Here is a 17826-nt window from a genome sequence, read left to right on the forward strand (position 1 = left end):
GTCCCAGGGGACAGGGGGTGACAGGGGTGTCACAGGGGACAGGGGTGTCCCAGGACGGGGGTGTCCCAGGGGACAGGGGGTGACAGGGGACAGGGTTGTCACAGGACAGGGGTGTCACAGGACAGGGGGTGACAGGGGACAGGGGTGTCACAGGGGACAGGGGTGTCCCAGGACAGGGGTGTCCCAGGGGACAGGGGGTGACAGGGGTTGTCACAATTCAGGGGTGGCCGGGGCGCCCCCTGCGGGAGGAGGGGGGAAGAGCACGGCGCGGCGGGCGCGCTCGGCCATTTCCGTGAGCGCTCGGACACCTCCGGCGGGGCGGGCCCGGCCCCGCTCGGGGGCGTGTCCGGGGCGTGTCCCCGGGGCCCCGCCCTCCCGGCCCCGCCCCGGCCCCGCCCCGGCCCCGCCCGGCCCCGCGCTCGCCCCGTGTCGGCCATGGCGTCCCCGTCGCGGCGGCTGCAGACGAAGCCGGTGATCACCTGCCTCAAGAGCGTCCTGCTCACCTACACCTTCGTCTTCTGGGTGAGCGCCCGCCCTCTCCCCCGCGACGCGTCGCGGCTGCGCTGCCTGTCGCGATAGTTGCGAGCCACCGCGGCTTTCCCCTCTCCCCACCAGGTGTCGGGCATTGTGCTGCTGGCCGTGGGCATCTGGGGTAGGGTGAGCCTGGCCGTCTACTTCTCCCTGTTGGACGAGAAAGCCACCAATGTCCCGTTCGTCCTGGTGGGCGCTGGCACCGTCGTTGTCCTCCTGGGCACCTTCGGCTGCTTTGCCACCTGCCGTGGCAGCACCTGGATGCTCAAGCTGGTGGGTGGCCTGGGACAGGGCGGGATGGAGCCCCATCCTCTCCTGATCCATCCCGACCCGTCCTGATCCATCCTGAAACATCCCATCCTATTCCTGTCTGATCCCATCCCTACCCTACCCCGTCCCATCCTGTCCTACCCCATCCTCTCCTCCTCCACTGTCCCCTCCTGTCCCATCCCGTCCTGTCCTACGCCATGCCATCCATCCCCTCCCATCCCATCCTTTCTGCCCGCAGTATGCCATGCTCCTGTCCCTCATCTTCCTCATCGTCCTGGTGGCTGCCATCGTGGGGTTCGTCTTCAGGCACGAGGTGAGTCCGGGTGGCCACTGCCATCTCCCAGTTCTGCACAGTGAGTTTGGTGCTGCTTTTACCCCAGGGCAATCACAGGTGTCACCAAGGGACAGAGGGGCTGCTTGGGAGCGGTGCTTAGTTTAGCAAAAATAGGGTTAAACCAGCACAAAGAGCAGCTTGGTCTATGTCCGTGTAAGGACCCAGAAGGACCGGCCTGGGTGCAGGGTCAGTCCAGCACAGCACGTTGTCCCTCCATCAGAACAGGCAGAGTAGCCCTGGACTGTAATTTCTGGCTTTAGTCTACCTTCTGCAATAATTTCAGTAATTAAAGCTCCTGGGAGGGTTTCTATGCCTGCTTGGGCACGGTGCACGTCCTTGTTATTACAGGCAGCATCCCTGCTGCCACAGTGCATCCAGGCTGCCCTTTAATACAGCCTCTAATTGCCTGGTGGCTGGGGAATGTCTGCTGGCCACGGCCGGAGTCATTGCTGCCGTCCCCGCGCGGTGACTAAGGCGGGACGGGGTCCTGCAGGGCAGCAGGGACAGCACCGCCCTGAGACCTCTCTCTTGCAGATAAAGACAAGCTTTGAGAGTAACCTGGAGCTGGCCTTGAAGGACTACAACGTGACGGCAGATCGGCACAGCGAGGCCGTGGACACCATCCAGAGAACGGTGAGAGCCCGGGGTGTCAGAGCTGGGAGCGCTCCCCTGGCCCAGGGTGTCAGAGCTGGGAGTGCTCCCCTGGCCCGGGGTGTCACAGGGGAGTGCTCCCCTGGCCCAGGGTGTCAGAGCTGGGAGTGCTCCCCTGGCCCGGGGTGTCAGAGCTGGGGGTGCTCCCCTGGCCCAGGGTGTCAGAGCTGGGGGTGCTCTCCTGGCCCGGGGTGTCAGAGCTGGGGGTGCTCCCCTGGCCCAGGGTGTCACAGGGGGGAGTGCTCCCCTGGCCTGGGGTGTCAGAGCTGGGGGTGCTCCCCTGGCCCAGGGTGTCAGAGCTGGGAGTGCTCCCCTGGCCCAGGGTGTCAGAGCTGGGAGTGCTCCCCTGGCCCAGGGTGTCAGAGCTGGGAGTGCTCCCCTGGCCCAGGGTGTCAGAGCTGGGGGTGCTCCCCTGGCCTGGGGTGTCAGAGCTGGGGGTGCTCCCCTGGCCTGGGGTGTCAGAGCTGGGGGTGCTCCCCTGGCCCGGGGTGTCAGAGCTGGGAGTGCTCCCCTGGCCCAGGGTGTCAGAGCTGGGAGTGCTTTCCTGGCCCGGGGTGTCACAGGGGAGTGCTCCCCTGGCCCGGGGTGTCACAGGGGGAGTGCTCCCCTGGCCCAGGGTGTCACAGGGGAGTGCTCCCCTGGCCCGGGGTGTCAGAGCTGGGAGTGCTCCCCTGGCCCAGGGTGTCACAGGGGAGTGCTCCCCTGGCCCAGGGCATCCCCCCTGACCTCTGTGCCATTGGCATCCCTGCACAGGCTTTGGCCTTTGGCAGAGGCTGGGTGAGATGGGCGAGGCTGGGGCAGCCATGGCATGTTGCTGGCACTAGGGGTCAGTTCCCTGGTGTGACCAGATCCCAAATGTGCTTCCCACTCCAGCTGCACTGCTGCGGGGTGCAGAACTATTCTGACTGGGAGAGGACTGAGTACTTCAGCCAGAGGGGCATCCCCCACAGCTGTTGCAAGAACCAGAACGACTGCTCGGAGGAAGATCTGAAAGACCCAAACAAGGCCAAGCTGAAAGTGTTTGTGGATGTAAGTCAAGCTCAGAAAAATCTGCCTGCCGGTGCTGGAGGTGGGAAGGGCAGGGATGGGTGTGTGGAGGAGGGCTAGTCTGTCCCTGGCAGGCTTGGAAGGAGAACTGCCCTCTCCATGCTGATGTTCAGTGGTGCAGAGACTCCCCTGGAGGGGAGGTAGGGTAAGGGTATGGAATCCTGCCTTCTGTCTGAGGTTCCCCCACTGCTTCCTTTGAGATCAGGGCCCAGGCAGACCCAGCACTGGCCTTTGGGGATGTGTGTTTTGAAGAACAGGCGGGTAAGGAAGGAGCTTCCCAGTGGAGTTTGTTCGGCAGTGCTGACATCTCCCTGTGGTGCAAAGTCCTGAGCCGGTGGTGAGGGCGTGTGACCTCCTCCACGGGGAAGGCTGAGTGATGCAAGGGTTCCTCTGATGAGTCACCTGGCTCAGGCTGGGAGCAGACCAAGGGCAGTGCTCCCCTAGATAAGGCATCTGGGTGGGTGGGGGCAGCCCTGACAGGGAAATGGCTTTGCTGAGGTCTGGCAGGACGGGTCAGCCAGGACCCCCCTGCTGCCTGCACGGGAGCATCTACCCTGGAGCTGCCGCTGCTTTGGGGAGGAGCTGGTCTGTACTCCTGGGGGTGGCAAGCACTGGATCCACGTGCTTACATTGCTTCCTCTGCAGGGTTGTTTTTTCCTGGTAACGTCAACAATGGAGTCCAAAATGAGCGTTGTGGCTGGAATCTCCTTTGGCATCGCGTGTTTCCAGGTAAATCTCCCTTGTGTGGCTCGGGAGGAGTGCAGAGTGAAGCTAGCATGTCTCCAGAGGTATTTAATTTCAGTGCAAAGTCTGCTGTGTACAAAAGGCACAGTTGGTTTCAGTCAGGGAGGGGCAGCTGCTCTGTGGATTCCCCTTGGATTCAGTCTGACTGCTGTGCAGGCCCCAGTCTCTTACACCCAGGGCTGAAGCCCCAGCTCTGTTTCCTTGTGCCCAGGTTTATTTGGAAAGATCTCTCTGAAACAACAGACTCCAAGAAAAAACAAACGGAGATGGACAAACTCTCTGTGCCTGCTGTTGGCAGGGATCAAATCTGTGCCCTTCCTTCTCCTACCCACCCACAGTGTTATCAGGAGGGTTTTTGGCATCGCTGCTGTGTGGTGGGGTCGCCGTGAGTGCCGGTGTGGCACCGCTTGTGCTGGTGGCTGACCACCCTACCCTGCCCTAATGGCCTCTCCCCCAGTGTCTCCTTCACTTTATTGTGCAGGGCACTTCCTGCAGGAGCAGCAGCAGCAGTGTGCTGGCCAGCCCCAGCCCCAGCCCCAGCTCCAGCTCCAGCTCCAGCAGCTTTATCCCGGCAGGAAACGGGAGGCCCCTGCCCCCAGCGCGGCCAGCCGGGCGCTGACGCCACGCTGGGCTTTCCCGAGGTGCCGAGGGCTCTCGGATGGCTGCAGGATGCGCAGCTGGCCCTCCTCCAGCTGCACTCTGGAAGCCTGCTGGGCTCTGGTGCTGAGCAGCCAGCCTTGCCTTCGGAGGGGCTCAGATTCTGCCTCCCCCTGAGCCGGCACCCAGAGGCCGTGGTGTGAGCGTCGAGGTGCAGCTGACCGTGGGCTGGGGAGCAGGAGCCTGCCAAGATACTGCTCTATGAGCTTGTCACAGTGTGTTTTCTGTAACAGATGGACTGAACTGGGGAGAGGTGGGGGCCTGCAGCTCGTGGTACCGAGGACTTTGGGAGAGCCCGAGAGCTGGAGCTGCTCCTCTCTGCCCGCTGCTCCTCCCCGGCTGGGCTGGGCTGGGCTGGGCTGGCTCTGTGCTCGCTGAGATGCGGCTGATTATGAGTTGGTGAGCTGCACACACACTCCCAGCTGCAACATTATCTCAGCTGATGGCAGGCTTGGGAACTGTAACCAGTTCTTAGCTTTTATTGCCCCTTCAGCAAGCTTGGCTGGGTCGCACATCGGGCAGGGACCCCTTGTGCTGATGTGCCTCTAACTTGGCTTGTGGAGGTCAGAGTCATGCAGGATCTGGCCCTGGAGCCTGCACAGGTGCTGGGAGGCTGTGTTGTGATAACAGAGCATGTTGTGGTAACAGTACCTTCCTGACGTGAGAGCAGCAGCCTTGCTTCCCCCCTGTCCTTGCAGCAGGGAGAGGTGCTGCCATTCTCCAGTGGCTGTGTAATTGGCTGTGACACTCCTGATATCTGTGTAATCTCTGCAATTGCCATAAAACACTAGATGCTTCCTGAAGCAGCTTGTAACGGGATGGGACCTGGAGCATCTCTTGTGAGGAGCTTGTTTAGTTGGTGCCTGCCAGGATCCCGTGCTTCAGGCACTTTCGGTGATTCTGAAGCAGGGTGCAGCAGCCCTTGTTGTGGTTTGTAAACTCCACTGTCCATCCTTGGATTTCATAAAACCCTGGATCAATTTGTCAGGTTTTCTCCTGAAAACACCTCTCCCCGGTTTTGGCTACCTCTGACACGTGGGGTTTGTTTTTCATCTTTTTCAGCTGATTGGCATCATTCTCTCCTGCTGCCTGTCCCGGTACATCACGAACAATCAGTATGAGATGGTGTAGCTGGCCCCCAGCTCTCTGTGCCTGTGGCTGGGTATGTCTGCAAGCCTGGTGGGCTGCCTCTGCCCCCCTGGCTGCTGCTGGTCACCCATGGGGTGGGGGTACCACATGTGGGGGGTTTGGGGTTAGAGGGCACCTGCAAGGCCGTGTCTGCTGTGTCATTTCACCCTGTGTCATTTCACCCTGTGTATAAATCCATCCTGTCTGCTGACACTCTGCTGTGTGCATTGCAGGGAATGGCTGGGGAGGATGCCTCCACCTCCAGTTTTCCTCTGGATGCCACGTCGTGAAATCTTGCTTTGAACTGACTGATCTTCTTCTCAACTAGCTCATAGAAGGGAGTGCAGGAGCTGTCCCGGTGCACTCAGGGACTTGTCCTGACACTACTCTGCTGTGCCACCACCTGGGATAATAATTGATGTGGCTGTGGTGGCTCCTGCAGGCACTGCAGCCCCTGGCTCTTGCCCCGAGTGCCACACTGTGCTGAACTGGCTGTGCTGGTGGCCTCCCGGGTGTCCCAGTGCTCATCTTCAGTGCCTCCACTGGGAAAGAGATGCTTCCCTTCCCTTGGGCAGCCCCTGGACATCCCCTCACTCTCCAGACACAGTTGTTCTTGAGATAGGGCTGTTAAAACACAGTCCTGCCTGCCTGAAGCCTGGGCTCAGCAAGGTTGTTGCCAAGCTGTCTCCTCCCTCCCCTGGGTTTTATATACTTTTTTATAGTTGTACTTCTGTAAGTACGGGCTGTAGTGGTTCTTTGTAAGCTGTAGTGAGGTTTGGTGATGTAGCTCCTGGTGCCTTTACCTTGGTAGGTGTCCTTGCACCGATTCAGCTGTGACTTGATTGTCAGTATTATATGCTGCTTCAACTCATTTTATGTATTGAGTAGAATTCTTTTTGTCCTGAGACACAATAAATATTAAGATATTTTACTCTATGAAAGCTCCTTGACTTTTCTTTTCATGTCCTGGAAATTCCTCTCTGCTTGAAGAGCAGCAAGTCTCCCTGGGGCTGATCTGCTCCCTCTGGGCCAGCCAGGAACCTCTGGCCTTTGCAGTTTGCATTCCTCCAATGTGCACTGGTGCACTTCTGCTTGCAAATAACTCCTGTAATTGAATTTTCTTCATTACAGCGGTTGTGTAACAGTGCTGGAGCAGAGGGCCTGGAGCACCCCAGCCCAGGAGCGGGGTGGGTAACTTCAGCCCACAGTGAACATGTGCACCCTTGGCCTGCTGGCCACTGGCTTGGAGCAAAGGGCAGGGCAGTGCCAGGCCCCAGCTACTCCCCAGGGCAAGAAATGTGGATTTAAGCTTTTAAATTCATTTCTTAAATTTCATTTTTGGTCTGTTTTGTCAGCAAGCCCCTGCCTTTGTGAGCTTGGTGCTGCAGTGAAGCACCCCTCTGCCAAGCTCGGGGGATTTTTGGGTCTCAAGCACCGAACTCAAACGGTCTGTGTCTGGCTGGATGCGGGGCTGCCTGTGCTGTTCCTAGGGAGGAGGCAGGTGTAACCAGAGCAGTGAAGCCAGGGGTAGCAGTGGTGGCCCTGTCAGTGTCACCCCTCTGGCTAAAGCTGCCTGGGCGCTGGGTGAGCTGCCCCAGCCCAGCAATGACCTGGCAGGGGCCAGCCTGGCTGCTGACAGGGGAGCCTGGAGGGAAACACCCCAAATCCTCGTGCTGCATTTAGCCCAGGTGAGTAAATCAGGCTGCTGTCAGCTCCGGGCTGGCTGAAAGCCTCCTGGCTTGGGACGGCGAGGCAGAATGCGTCAGAGCACGGGAGCTGGGCTGGAGACTGGCTGAGGGCAGTGAACGGATGGATGGAGACAGGGCAGGACACGTGAGAAGCAGGATTTGCATAAACCCATGGTCATCTTAAAGCCTGCACGGAGGGAAGGGCCCTGCCCTGCTCTGTGCCCCTGCCTCTGCAGGCAGATTCCTTCCTGGGGCATCCATCCAGTGGAGGTGATGCCAGGTGGATGGGGATGGCTCTGGCAGAGGCTGGCACAGGGAGCCTGGAGGTTTCCAAGCAGCTGCAGGGAAACCAGCATGGGTTGTGGAGGCTTGTGCGAGCCTGCTCATCCCCACAGGCAGCAGAAGCACTGCAGCCATCAGAGGGTGTGGGTCTTGCCTGCTTAAACAGCACTCATGTAGACAACTCACTTTAATTTGGAGAGACGTTCTGGACGTACAGGCATGTGCTGGGGGACGTTCCAGGCAGACTTGGGACACCAGTGTCCTGGCAAAGGTGTTGGGTGCACCTTGGTCACCTGTCTGCACACCCTGAGCAGGGGCAGAAGCATTGCTGGCTGGCCCCAGGGCTCTGGTTTCTTGCAGCAGCTGTGGCTGGGTGGGTTTCACACATCCCCCTGCTGTGTTTGCACCTCCTCTCTCAGCAGGATAAATGTCTCAAGGGACTTGTCAGAAAGGCTTGGTGTCCTCAAGGCTGGTTGGTGTCCCTTGGGATGCCATGTGGGGAGCTCTGCTGCACTGTGCTCCCAGTGTTTTAGCCACTTTGCCAGTGCAGCTGTGTACAGGGAGCAAGGGAACTGCCCTTCGAAGGTGCTCACATCCTCATGGGAGCTGTGGGGACGTGAGGGGGGTCTGGCAGCCCTGGGGATGCCACCCTGGCAGCTGTCTGTGTTCCCTGCTCTGTCTGTGCACTCCGGCCATGGCAGTGTGCTCCCCTGGTGACACTGAGGGGTTTGCCTGGTGACACCTGCAGGATGTCAGAGCTCCTCAGCAGCAGCTGGCTCCCTGGGATGAAATTTGGGACCTGGCTTTGGCATGAGCCCCAAGGTCACGGGCAGAAGAAGAGTGCCCAGGGGTGCATGGGGATTTTGGTGTAAGCCTTCAGCCCTGTGGCCGGCAGCGTCCTGCTCAGGGCAGCTGCAGTGTTCAGGACTTATTTCTTCCCTCCTGCAGCTCAGGCTTCACCCATTTGTTGGTGACAGGGCTGGGGACACCTGGTGGCACTTGGGGTCCTCCACAGGAGTGGACTCCTCTGACTTTGGCTGCTCGGCTCCTCAGGGAGCTCCTTGTGCCAGCTTCTCCCTGTCCCTGTGCCCCAGAGAGGACTGGTGGCACGCTGAGCTGCCAGCGACAGCTGCTGAACACGTCAGAGCACGCTGGAGCAGGTCAGGACGAGCCGAACAGCCACCGGCACCACCGGGGAGCACACCGGGAAGCTCTGCGCGCCGCGGGCGAGGCCAGCGCTGGCAGTGCCCGCGCCTGAGTTCTGGATGCTGCTGACGAGGCAGCCGCGCAATTGGATCACTTCGCCGACCCAGTAAGCATCAGACTGAGACTGAACGACTTTCCATTCTCTTTGCAATCGCTCATACAAGACGTTTATTGTTTGCCTCCTGCTGCTCGGCGTGGCTGCCGCGCACTCTGCGGGAGCTCTGGGGGTGCGGGGTGGCACCGCGGGACGTGCCACGGCCGGCAGGTGTGCCCAGGCGCTGGCCGCTGTGCCAGCGGCACCTGCAGGGTGGCAGCGGGCACGGCCAGGCTACACCCTGCCCAGCATCCGCGCGATCCACCAGTTGCAGGGCATGATGATGCGGCAGATGACCCTCCCGCCCTGGTAGCAGTAGGGGTAGGGGTAGTAGCCCAGCAGGGGCTCGCAGACCCGCCGGCAGTAGCGGTTGGCACGGCGGCACTGGGCACAGCAGTAGCCTCGCTCATCCCACAGAGGGTGGAACTCCAGCCCGTTCTCCGACTGCCAGGGAGAGACAGAGTCAGGGCAGGGAGGGGGCTGTGGGGCTGGGGCACCCCGGGGGCGTGGGCAGGACAGCCTGGGAGGGCACTCTGGGCACCCCAGGAGAGGAGCACAGCTCCCCGGGGACATGGAGACGCCCCACGGGCACGCACAGGGCATCCCAAGGAGCACAGCCTGGGCACCCCGGACCATGGCCGAGCTAGCCCAGGACTGTGGCCAGGGCAGCCCAGCGTGGGATTCCCTCACTCACGTAGTCGTTGACGGGCAGGTCCTCCTCGGTGAGCTGCCGTGCCCGACGCTTGGGCCCCCCCTGCGTGTCCTCCTCCGGCTCGTGCTCGCTCCCCCCGTCCAACCAGCTCTGGCTGTCCATCAGCACCTCAGGCTCTTCTTCTTCTGCCCCTTCAAGGTTGGCCAGCTCAGGAGCTACAGGAAGAGTCCAAATGTCGCTGTCAATAACCACGGAACAGAGGGACAAATGCAGCAGCAAGAATTAATGTCTCTACCAGAATTTGGTGCCAAGGTACACAAAAAACCCACTGCAAACCAGTGCTCCCTTGCCTCCTGCTCTCGCCCAGTCTGGGGCAGAGCTGTAGGAGATAATGGCCCATTCCATCCCCATGCCCATGGGTGGGTGTTTTTGGCATGTCCTGTGTGGGGCTGTGGGTTTGCTGAAGCACATCCTCGTGGTGGGCTCTGCTGCTGGGGGGGTGGATTTGTAGGGCCCCATCAAAGCAACATGATTTGGGGCAGATCATACCCAGCTTCAGCTCTCTTAGCTTGGGAAAGAATCACAGCAGCAATAATTTCCTTTGCTAGGGAAGGTGCCAGACAGCCCGGGGACACTGCTGTCCTGGCAAAGGCTTTGGATGCACCTTGGTGACCCAGCTGGACTCACTGACCCAGGACACTGCTGCAGGTGGGTCTAACAGCAGGGACAAGGAAGCAAAAGGGGACAGCAGTCGGGGACGCCAGCCTCCCTCTGCACAGGGAGCTCTGGCGCCCAGCTGCCCTCTGGAGCACTGGTGAGCTGGCCAGCACCTCTGAGCGATGCCGTGTGCCTCTGTGGCTGCAGAGCAGAGGGAGTTTGCTCAGCAGGGATTTTTAAACTGGCTCATTCGGCTGGAAGTGGGTTAGAGAGAGCGGGTAATTACACCAGCACATCTCAGAGGCCACAACCTCTGCGAGGGCTGTGTAGTGAGCAGCTGGAGGTGGCAACCCCGCCGTGTGATTTCGATGCAGATGTCTGCTTGCACTCTGATGTTCATGTGGTGACGAGAATTTAGGCGTCCCAGTTTCCAGCAGTGCTGCTTTCTTTGCAGGTACAAGGGATTATTTTTTTTTCCCCCTTGTTATGAGGAGGGTGGCCACTCTGCAAAGTGCAGGGCAGCAGGGAGCTGGCAGAAACAAGTGCTTTGTAGAGAGAAACTTCAGCCCCTGCTATTACATTGGCCATGATCTCCTGTGGTCACGGGCAGCACTTTGTTCATCTCTGAGATGTACAGCGAGGCTGTGAAAGTGGGTTCCCACCATGTCACAGAGGGGGACATGGCAGGGGGGCCACAGGTGTGTGACAGCGCTGTTCCCAGTGAGAGGGCTCATGGGCCCTTTGGGGAGGAGATGGCTCCTTGTACCTGCTATTGGAGTGGGGTGGATCCAGAAGATGGTCACGTTTTTGCAGATGTCAAAAATTTTGGAGCTCTTCAGGAATTCCTTGTTCTGAATGGGCTTTTCCCCAGGCACCCAGACCACAGACTGCTCAAAGTAGGTGGTGGTGATTTCTTGTCCCTGGAAGAAGAGGAAGACATTACCCTGGTGTGGTGAGACACCCTGTTCCCACCACTGGCTGCTTCTCCTCCCCTTGGCTTAGAGGCACCTCTCTCCTCCCAGAGAGCAGCTGGACTTCACCTGCCTTGGCTCGTGGTGCTCACGGGATGCACAGGCAGTACCCCAACAGCCCTCGCCACCCTGCTCTCCTCTCTCTTAGTTCATCACCCAACACCCTTTTCCTGCACAGTCCCCACTATCTGGAATAGCCTTCTGGAGCCCCCCATGTCATTTAAAACACAAGATTAAAACACCTCTGCTCTACTTTGCTCCTAGGATTTAATTCCTCTCTCCTTCTGCTACTGATTTTTTGATCGAACACTTTAATTTGCTTCTCACAGAAATTCTTTGCACGCTGTATTCTGTAATTTATATCGCATGTCTCTGCCGTTGCATTAGTCCATGGTGTGTTTTGGCAGGCACTTAGGGAGGGAGATATATAAAGATTATGGGATGGGTCTGTGCTGAGCTCTCTGCCAAGGCAACGTTGTCTGTGTTGGTGGTGGTAGCCCATAGAGCAAGCTGGCAAAAAGTGTTTTTCTCTCCAGAAGGCATCTAGAGCTGCATATCTCTTTTATAGACTTTTTCCTCACGCCTTTGGGAAGTCATAGGAAGGAGTCAACACAACCTGACCCAGTCTGGGTCATTTTTGGAGTCTCTGGTGGAAGCTGCAGGGTTGGGGAGGTGCTGCCTGCAGGACCTGGCAGCGTGCAGGCTCCAAGAAGACATGACTGGAGCTTAAATCTACATTTATCTCACTGACTTTTACATTTCAGCTCTCTACCCGGGGCAATGTTCTGCTAAAGCCTGGGAAGTTATATCCCTTTTACGACGGTAGCTGAAAAGATCTATTAGCTTCTTAGGGCATAATCAAAGAATCGGTGTCTGGGAATTTGGGTCATGATTCAGGGGAATGTTTCTGCCCACGCTTCATTTCAAACACGTGTCCTGCTGGCGTTTTATCTGCAGCAGCTTCCCTGGGGGGGATTCAATCTGCTAACACCCGTCGTCTTGCAAATGGGGAGGCAGGAAGGCTGTGCCACCACTGGGGCCTGGGCGTGGGGACGGGGACAAAGGACCACTGCTGTCACGGGACTGAGCTGTCCCTCCAGGTCACACTGTCAGGGAGGGGTTAAATCATGGAGTCCACACTTTTTCCATGCAGCGTGCAAGGCATGAGGCTCCTGGCAGCAGGATGCAGGGCAGTTAAACGGGGGCAGGAAGCAATCAGGCCCATCAGTGGGACGGAGGTCCATGCAGGACAAGGAAGTGGCCCCAGCCTGGTGCTTCCCACCTCTCAGGTCTGCATGCCAAGAGTTTTCTCAATTTGCATTTCTTAAATGTGGCTGCTCTTTTAAATCCCTTACTTCTGCCTCATTCAGTTTGAAAACATGAGGCTCAAATCTTGGAGAAAACAATTTGATTGACTTTTTGGTGCCTGCTAATCCTGAGCTGCCTTACGACCTTTTGACTACAACAGGATTATTGTTCTTGATCTCTGGTATTGTGCTGAGAGGCTTTTGTCTGTTGCTTTCTAATCCAATCTCTTTTCACTTGTTTTTATAAGCAATCCTCTGAAATAAGATCAGTTTATGAAGCGATCACAACTCATTATTTCTTTAGTGCAGCATCTCTGGGAAGGCTGGAGCAGATGGGAAGGCGGCAGAATGGCAGCCCCTACGGCAGGGAGAGGAGTGGATTTCACAGGGCAGAGGGGAGCCCTGTTTATTCACCTACCTCAAGCTCAGGGATCTTGGCTTCTGTCGTCTCAGGTAGGACTTTGGTCTGAGTTTTGATGAAACATTTTTGAAGTCCCACAAAGAAGATACCAGTTATTCCCTACAGGATCAAAGCAAACACCCAAAAAGCAGTCAGGGCAAAGAGTAGGAGGTAGGGTACAGCTGGAGGAGGAAGGTTTAGTCATATTTTTCCTGTTGCTATTTTTGTGCCAGTTCCGTGCAGCAGCGGTGCTAAGATGTACTAACAGGTTCTCATAAGGGATATTGCATTTTATGGTTTGGGAGAACTGGGCTTTTTACAAATATTTTAAGGCGGGTAGTCATAAAATTTTACTCTGCTCCTCTTCTCCTGATAACTATCATGAGCTCTCATTATAATAAATAAAAATATGCAGAATAGCATCTGACCGTTATGGTTATATGAACATTCAGCCCCCAGTTCCTGCTAGGTTATTAGCTCAAAATTTTGCCATATGTCACTGCACGGGGTATTTCCCTACAAATTTTAATTAGGTTTCATAGAGAGCCTTCTTCAGTGTCATGAGGTTTTAATGCTCTCCAGACAGACAAATGCACTGGGCTCAGGTAGACTGATGATCATGGCGTTCCTTTGCAAGGGTAAATTCAATAACTAGCTCTGGCTTCTAAGATGTATTTCATTGGAACTGAACCACGCCACTATTAAATACAGGTGGAAGCTCATGTAGATAACACATCTCCTTTCCTTTGAGAGTATCCCCAGCGTGTCTGGGTCGCGCTCTCCCTGATGCAGGAATAAATAGTGCTGGGACTTGCTCCAGCGACTTCACAGTGTCCTGCAGGATCCCACCAGTCCTGCTGCAGGACTGCAGGGTCTCAGGGACAAGCTGCACACTCACGTTTTTGAAGTCATGGATCTCCAGGATCTCCTCACTGCCATTCCCGCTGCTGAAGGTCTCTGTCCTGGCCAGTGGGTCAATCTCCATCACAATCTTCTTCTTCTCGCCGTTGCTGAAGAACGTGTGTTCCATGTCATAAACCTGGGAGGCCAAAGTCACACAGGGCTCAGCTGAGCACCCTTCTGGTTTCACAGGCTGTCCAGTGGGCAGACAGGCTGTGCTGGCTGTGTGACCACCACTGCTGGGGACCCTGCCATGGGACTGGCTGCTCCCTCACAGCCCGGCTCTGCGCCAGAGCAATCACCAGCACAGCACGAGGGGAGGCAGCTCCCACCTAGGAGCCTGGGCTGGGTGAAAGGGCAGGCTGCAGCCAGGACGAGGGGTAATGTGTGTCAAACCTGCCAGGAGGTGCTCCACCCACACCTGCAGCAGGAGCTTTGCCCCAGCTCAGCCTTTGCTGGTGCTTTCTGTGGCATGAGCCTGGTTACATCCCAGGCTGGACTGAAGCCCTGAACCCACAGGTACTTCATTCTCCCTTCTCCCTGGCCTGCACACTGCATCCCTGGCTCGTTTGCTCCATCACGGTGTCCCCGGCTCACCTGCTCCATCGTGTCCTTCCCAGCTTACTCGCACCATCCCTGTGCCTTGTGTTTTTCCTGAAAGGCAGAGGTATGAGCCTCCCTCTGCCTGGAGGAGATCAAGGATTGCCTGCGGATCAAAGACCTGCTCGAGGGCTGCTGCGGAGCTTCGGGGCTGCGCAGCCGGCTTCCCGGCGGCGCTGGTCCCCGGGGAGCGGCGCCGGGAGCAGCAGCCCTCTCCCGCTGGCAGGTCTCGCCGCACGCCGCCAGCCCGGCAGCCCTCGGTCTCTGCGGATGCCTGACCCTTACAGGATGAGTAGTGGCAGATGCTATTTGAAGCACAAAAACGATCCTGCTGGCGCGGCGAGAGCTGGCGGGCCCTGGGGAGCCCCGTTTCCCAAATGGAACTGCGTGGAAGTGAAGGGCTTGCGCAAATCCCCTCAAGTTCACCGGGCAGGGAGCAGAGATGGAGGCACGGGGATGGGAGAGCCCTGCTCATCCCACGGCATGGCCATGGGACCAGGGCAGGAGCATGGTGGCCCCACTGGTGTGGGGCAGGAACTCCGCCCTTAGTGCCAGCCCAAACCCCCTTTCACAGCGCCCTGGTTCCTGCACATCCCTCCCCTTGGGGGTTCAAAGCCTCTTAGCAGTGTTTCAGCTTTGGTATCCCCTGTTTGGCACCCACGTGGGTGCAGAACTGCCTGTGCAGATGGGAGCTGATGGGAACATTCACACCCCTGCTCAAAGGTTAGAGGAGTGATGCGTGCCTTGGCAGCCACGGACACCTCCTGTTGGTCTGCAGGAAGACTTTGTAAGGATATATAGCTCTCCATGGATTTTATGATATGGTAAAACAGCCTGAAGCCTAAAATGGGTGGAAGGCGGCTGGTTTTGACTGACAAAATGCACACAGTGCCATAAATCATTTCAAGGAGGGCAGGATCCCGGGTGGCACCTTACCTTCAAGTGCCTCTCCATTTACAAAGAATTACTTTGGCCAGCACAGCGGCCAGCTAACCCACTTGAGCTTTGCCCCCTCTGTGCTGCTCAGAGAGCTATGAGATGTTTTATAGGGCTAAAAATGACACTTGCTGGTGAATGGTTGAAATATGTCCCTCTGCAAGGCTGTGATGATCCCCTCGTTAGCTGAATCATCAGCTGTGCTGGCTGGCGAGGAGGCTGCTGTGCAGAGGGCAGAGCCGTGTCCAAGGCCACCCCTCAGAGGAACAATCTTCTTTCAAGTTTTTTTTCCACTCTCCAGTTACATGAAGGAAGCTTGAAGGGTTTCATGTTCTTTAAAGAGTTTAATTCCCCTTGGCTGATATTTTTGAGCATTACCAACTTCCAGCCCCACCCCCAGCCTGAGGACTCCCGGGCCAGCTGGAGAAGCCCCATGGCCACAGGGACAGGGCAGTTCTGGGCTCTGGGAGTGTCTGTGTGCATCTCTGCTGCAGGAACAGCTCTGCTTTCTCGTGACCTCACACCCCGCTTGCCTGCCCATCAGGTGTTGGGGAGTGCTGCATGGACTCCATCCTCCACCAGTGAGGACACCAAGAGCCGGGGTTCTGGATGTCCTTTCTGAGCTGTGGCATTGTCTCTGGGCTGCCTGCTTGGAGAAAACCGTCCCTCCAGGGGTTAAGAGCCTCTTCCCCTCATGGCTGGCATGACCCCTGTTTTTCTAGGAACAGTAGAGACTCTATAATCGTCTTGGCAGGATTCTGGAGGAACATATGGCTTTTATTGTTTTTCCTTTTATTTCAGGGGGTATTTATTTCTATTTGCTGATAAGAAGACAAAGTTTCCTGTGAGCAGGGTGCTTCCTCTGCCTGGCAGGAGGGCGGTCTGGCCAGGCTGGAGCTGCTCCGGGATAGTGCAGGGAGCACATTGGAGATGCCAGCGTGGGAAAGAGGCTGTGCATAGGAATTTTGGAGATGTTCTCAAGAGCCAGCAAAACCCACTGGTAATGGGGTGCAGAGCGGGGCCTCCTGGATGAGCATGGAAATTCGAAGGAAAGGAGGATGAGGGGCACCAGGCAGGCTGTGGGTTTCAAGGGTAAACGATTTGCTTGGGGTGTGGAATAAAGAAGGGCTTTGGATGCTGGGCGGCAGCGGGCAGGGACGGCCGGAGATGCACAGCCCTGCTGCCGCCCCAACACGCTCGGCACTCACAGCAGCGTCCGTCTGCAGCTGGGAATAAAGGAGCCCAATCCAGTTAGCAGGAGCTCCTCCAGAAGCTAATCCGTCTCACCGTCCCTCACATTGCAGACACATTAAAGTAAGAAATATAATCCATGACAATCAATCACCACTGCGTCCTGGCTTTCTCTCCTCTTTATGTGGTGGCATAATGACTTTTCCACCGGTTTCTGGCAAGATAATTGAAATGAAATGGAAAATATTTTCTTACTTGTCATAAAATTTGCTGCCGGTGAAATAAGAGAAACTTTAACTCTTCATGGCGTAGCTCCCATCCCCTGTAATTGTCAACTGGGGAAAGAACGCGGTGACAGGGGAAAAAGCCAGCCTGCATAAAGTAAGAGCTAGTTATGAATAATACAAAGACTTTTAAAAGTCCCATGAATACCTGTGGTCTGAGAAAATGCATTTTGTGAAGTTGCCTCGGTTTTGGAGAGTTGTTAAAAGTTTCAGCGCGTCAAGGGGAGGGGGACAGCTCTGTCTGGGGAAGCAACACTCCGAAATGCCGGATCAAAGAGTTTTTACTTACTTTTCTGGGTGCTGGGTTCCAGAGGTATTTGACACCAAAAAATATCAGAATAAGGGAAAGGAGCAGCACGCTGAAGAGCAGTCCACAGAGCTGGTACCTGGGGCAGCTCTTCTTCCGCGGCTTGGCTGCTTCTGCCTATTGAATAACAAAGCAGCGATAGCCAGGCTGTGCCCGGGGCTCCCGGCGGGACGAGGACACGCACCTCCCAGACATTTCTGGCACTGCGGGGATGCAGGGTGGCAAGGCAAGCCCAGAACTCACGTCCAGAAAGCGGCAGTCCTCCGGGCTGCTCCGAGCCGTGCCTCCCATGGTCTCCTCCGTGTGCGAGGACCAGCCCGCTCCGAGGTGGAGTTAGAGAGGCTCTGGCTGCACACGCGGTGGGAAGGCTGGGCCACGGCCACCCCCAGGCAGGGACAGCCAGCTGTCCCGCAGCGCTGCTGGCCCCGCGGCCCCGCCGTTCCCACGCCGCTGGACGCGGAGCCCCGTGGGGTGGTGGCTGTCACACGCGGCCAGCGCCACGCTCCTCCTTCGACCTCTGCTTCTGCCCTGCGCTTGGGCCCAGGTGCCAATGGCTGGAGGCGCCCAGACTGCCGGTGGCCCATGAGCCTGGGGACAGGGACACTGCTGCAGTGTTCATGTGTGTGTGGGAACAGCCCGGGAGCTGCCAGTGGGGTCCCTGCATGGCAGGGGACACGGGCATGGCAGGGGACACGGCTATGGCAGGGGACACGGGCATGGCAGGGGACACGGGCATGGCAGGGGACACGGCTATGGCAGGGGACACGGGCACGGCAGGGGACACGGGCGTGGCAGGGGACAGAGGAGTGGCAGGGGACACGGCTATGGCAGGGGACACGAGCATGGCAGGGGACACGGGCGTGGCAGGGGACACGGCTATGGCAGGGGATACGGGCATGGCAGGGGACACGGGCATGGCAGGGGACACGGGCGTGGCAGGGGACACGGGCACGGCAGGGGACACGGCTATGGCAGGGGACACGGCTATG

The 17826-nt window shown here is 57.6% G+C and overlaps 2 protein-coding genes across 3 annotated transcripts; one reads left to right on the plus strand and one right to left on the minus strand.

Moving 5' to 3' along the window:
- The first annotated feature begins 407 nt into the window (after nucleotides 1-407).
- Nucleotides 408-6303, plus strand: TSPAN6 (tetraspanin 6). 2 transcript variants are annotated; one of them, XM_068204543.1, is made up of 8 exons: nucleotides 408-522; nucleotides 616-804; nucleotides 1040-1114; nucleotides 1670-1768; nucleotides 2660-2815; nucleotides 3479-3562; nucleotides 5297-5396; nucleotides 5596-6303. In XM_068204543.1, the coding sequence occupies exons 1-7, from the start codon at nucleotides 436-438 to the stop codon at nucleotides 5363-5365; spliced, it is 759 nt and encodes a 252-aa protein (XP_068060644.1). In that variant the 5' UTR covers nucleotides 408-435; the 3' UTR covers nucleotides 5366-5396; nucleotides 5596-6303. The 2 variants fall into 2 exon arrangements, with proteins under 2 accessions (XP_068060644.1, XP_068060645.1); XM_068204544.1 differs by lacking the exon at nucleotides 1040-1114.
- Nucleotides 6304-8865: 2562 nt separating this feature from the next.
- Nucleotides 8866-17128, minus strand: TNMD (tenomodulin). The gene is made up of 7 exons (XM_068205380.1): nucleotides 17081-17128; nucleotides 16820-16954; nucleotides 13518-13658; nucleotides 12638-12739; nucleotides 10708-10861; nucleotides 9327-9499; nucleotides 8866-9076 (listed from the first exon to the last, which is right to left on the minus strand). Exons 1-7 carry the CDS (start codon nucleotides 17126-17128, stop codon nucleotides 8867-8869), a joined length of 963 nt encoding a protein of 320 aa, XP_068061481.1. The 3' UTR covers nucleotide 8866.
- Between the last annotated feature and the right edge of the window lie 698 nt (nucleotides 17129-17826).

This window comes from Anomalospiza imberbis, chromosome 14 (genome assembly GCF_031753505.1).
Source record: "Anomalospiza imberbis isolate Cuckoo-Finch-1a 21T00152 chromosome 14, ASM3175350v1, whole genome shotgun sequence".
Taxonomy (NCBI): Eukaryota; Metazoa; Chordata; class Aves; order Passeriformes; family Viduidae; genus Anomalospiza; species Anomalospiza imberbis.